Source organism: Nicotiana attenuata, unplaced genomic scaffold (genome assembly GCF_001879085.1).
Source record: "Nicotiana attenuata strain UT unplaced genomic scaffold, NIATTr2, whole genome shotgun sequence".
NCBI classification, from domain to species: domain Eukaryota; kingdom Viridiplantae; phylum Streptophyta; class Magnoliopsida; order Solanales; family Solanaceae; genus Nicotiana; species Nicotiana attenuata.
This window is the reverse complement of record NW_017678186.1, coordinates 19,986-23,620: the sequence shown is the minus strand read 5'-3', so window position 1 is coordinate 23,620 and position 3,635 is coordinate 19,986. Positions and strand designations below refer to the sequence as shown.

The window sequence follows — 3,635 nt, the reverse complement described above, 5'->3', positions numbered from 1 at the left end:
AGTTCACGAAATGTGAGTTTTGGTTGGATTCCGTGGCGTTCTTGGGTCTCGTGGTCTCGAGAGAGGGTATTCAGGTGGACCCGAAGAAAGTGGAGGCCATGCAGAGTTGGCCCAGACCATCCTCAGCTACAGAGATTCGCAGTTTTCTTGGCTTGGCGGGTTATTAAAATAATGACAATCGTTGGGGAATGTCTTTCCTTTACTTAAATAAAGGTGCCGGAAGTGACAAAGATTCTAATGGAAGAGAGGAAAATTAGAGAGACTTGTGTTTTTGACTTTGTGTCGTTTTTAAGGTTGTCCTTACTGCGGGTATTTGATTAATCAATATGTTAATTATTCAGGACCTTTTTTTGGGTGCATATTTTATAAGCAACACATCGAAAGATACAACTGGCTTGACAAGTGCTAGTTTAAGGACGCGCAAACACCGACCTACATTATTATTTGTTATATCTCCTCCGCACCACATAATTAATTGTTATTGTCCAAAAGAGTTGGCTGAGTTCGTTTGTTGAGTGATTTCCCACATGGAAAACATATAATCGATTCCCCTCACCAATAATCTTCTCCGTCAGAGCTCATTATACAGGGCTTGTCTAGTGCGGTTTACATCTCATATGTGATTTGCGAGTTATTACATAGTGAGCAGGTTACCCAGTGCGCACCCGAAGGGTAGCGGCTACGAATTTCCTTGAGGATTTTCCAAACAGAAATTGTTATTAGTGCAGTTTGGATATATCAAGTTATTATATCAGATTTATTATAAAAAGTTACATATTATTGTAAATCAACCTAGTTTAGTAAAAATCTACACATGGTAACTGTACAAAACTTAAACTATTTTAACATCGTTAATTTCTCTCAAAATGCATTTTCCCAATGATTTGTACTGGAAAATGTCACGAGAAAGAGAAAGCTTCATCGGGTTTTTCGAAACTTTAGCATAAGCCACATGTTATGTCAACTATTCTGAATTTTAGGTAGTTACCTGACAAAGCAACTCCTATAAGAGAGAAATTTTAATTTCTTAAAACAAAATAATTAACAATAAAATTTCCGCGTCGAAAATAAAAGTAGTGGACTGGACTCCTAATAATCAAGTTGCAATTCTCGCTGTCAGTTTTGCAATAAAAGTCCAACATTAGGGGACCATACAAGAGAACAACGCAGCTCATAATACAACTCAATATTAGCCGTCTTCTTCGTTCGATAATTTGCAATAAACAAGCTCAAATAAAGCAAGAAAGAAACTAAACAACAGAGAGAGTAAGAAAGAACCCTCTACAAGAAGCAAAACGAACAAAAGGCTTGTGTGATTTCTCCTTAATTCAATTATTCCAAGCAAAATGAGAGCTTCTTGTGGTATAGCTCTCTATGTTCTCATCGTATCTCTTTTCATTTCAAATATGGTTGATGCTAACGATGGGACAGAGTTGGTGGGATTGTTGATGCCACTGAGATCTGCAGGAGGAATATGCATAGGTGAGTGCATGGATGAGGAATTAGAGTTGGAGCTTGACAATAGGCGTATATTGGCCACGAGTCGGCGATACATCAGCTATGGAGCATTGCAGAGGAACAATGTCCCTTGCTCTCGTCGTGGAGCTTCCTACTACAATTGCCGTCCTGGTGCTCAGGCCAATCCCTACTCCCGTGGCTGTAGTGCTATTACTCGTTGCAGGCGTTAGGTTCAGAGGCTGAGTTATGTGTGTTCAACTCAACTCATACTCACATTATATATACATAAACAAATTTTTTTATATATATAAAATACTAAGATTACACTCTTTCTGAGCCAACGGGTAAATTTAGAATTTGCCTTCAGTATATTGGATTTCTTTTTGTCTTTTATACAGTATATAGATACTTTTGGAGATGGTGTTGCTTGGTACATAATGAAGAGAGGAAAGAGAGGAGCGATTGGTGATGGCCGGAGGGTGTATCAATTCTTGTCATTAACTATCTTTCTTCTTTTTTTCATTTCTCTTTTATCGATTGATGTTTATACATACGATTAAAAGTAATTTTTCTTGTCAATAATTCAATTTAACATACTGTTATCATATTTGGCCTGTAATCTCGCTTCCAAATTCCAACCGTCCACTCCCCCGTGAAAAAGGAAGAAAAAAGGTTAAAAGGATTAAATTATGCTTCAAGCATTTGTTTATCTTTTAATTGAGTAATTAATAAACATAATATAGGATATTTTGATGTTTATTTGCACAGCTATTTTTGTTTTCAAGATTGCCCTTTTAGATTTGTCTTGTTCAGAATCTGGATCTGTCTTCACCGTGTACATCACTTAATTGGAGACGGAAAATTTTATTTTGTGTCTCATACAACTGACATTAGTTGTATGAGGCATCTTTTTTGTGTCAAATTTTGGTGGACCTAGAAATGTAAGATTGGGGTCCACAAATTTATGAGACAAAAATAAGCCTCACACAACTAATGTCATTTGTGCGAGGCACACAATAATACTTCTCCTACCGTGTAATGGAATTATTGGGGCCTACTTGGTGGTACAGGTTGTACGTTCTGAATCGACTAGTTATAGACCCAACATAGAGCAGTACAGCATGGGGCTGTGGGCCCAAAATAAAGCTGAGATGCTAAAGAATTACTCCCTCCGGTCTAAAATAAGTGATTTTTGGATGTTTTAACACAGATTAAGAAATCCATCTTTTAACATTAATTAGCAATAGAATTGACCATATTAACCTTTACTATCTCACATAAACACTCCTAACACATATTCCAACACTATTTACTCCAAGGACAATGTAGGAAAAAAATAATTAATTCATTCTTGAAATCTAAAAAAATCACTTATTTTGGACCACAAAAAAAAAACCAAAAAATAACTTATTTGGACCTGAGGAAGTACTACTATCTTTCTACCTAAAGAAGTAGTTGAGAGGATAACAGAATTCTCTTTCGGGGGCAGCGAGCGAAAAGTGGAGTTCAAAATCAATCATTGTAAAGGGTCTCATAATGCACTTTACGAAAGCCAGAGTATGAAATTACAATGTTGTAGTAATAATTTTTCTACGTAGATCGAATTCCAGGAGCTGCATAATTGTCCCGCTCACAAGTTATGCTACATAACTCTCTCCCTAAAGAAAATGGAAGAGTGTGATGATCCGATAGGTCATCTAGAGTTTTAATCCTTAATTCTATGTTTCAAAACCTCAAATATCTTTTTTTAGTCTTTCTCTACGTGCGCGGACCGTGTCTTGTTCCGAAAGGTTTAACGTGAAAAATTGATTAAAGTGTGAAATCGTGCTTTAAAATACATTTGAGTTGACTTCTGGCAATATTTTGAGCAAACGGATGCGGATCTGTATTATGACGGATCCGGTGGGTCCTTCTCTTGATTTGGGACTTGGGCGTATGCCCGGAACTATATCTGTTAATCGGGTTGGGCTGGCCCGTTCACAACCCGGTTCGATCCGATTCAGCCCGGGTCAGCCCGGTACTGTAAGGGTTGGGGGCGGGCTGGGACGGGTTGGGCGGGCATCGGGTTTTGGATGAACATTTTTTGATAACCGGTGCACCGGNCGTACTACCGTACGTTACCGGTTTACGTTACGACGACACCACGTTTACGTTACAATTTTTTTTAATTTCTGGAC

General features: G+C 37.9%; 1 protein-coding gene across 1 annotated transcript; it reads left to right on the top strand.

Moving 5' to 3' along the window:
• Positions 1 to 1,150: 1,150 nt before the first annotated feature.
• LOC109221571 (rapid alkalinization factor-like) lies at positions 1,151 to 2,050 on the top strand. The gene has a single exon (XM_019386046.1). It carries the CDS (start codon positions 1,347 to 1,349, stop codon positions 1,686 to 1,688), a length of 342 nt encoding a protein of 113 aa, XP_019241591.1. The 5' UTR covers positions 1,151 to 1,346; the 3' UTR covers positions 1,689 to 2,050.
• Positions 2,051 to 3,635: the final 1,585 nt, after the last annotated feature.

Excerpts from the sequence above, each read along its gene's own strand:
- LOC109221571 (XM_019386046.1), top strand. The coding sequence starts at position 1,347 with ATGAGAGCTTCTTGTGGTATAGCTCTCTATGTTCTCATCGTATCTCTT.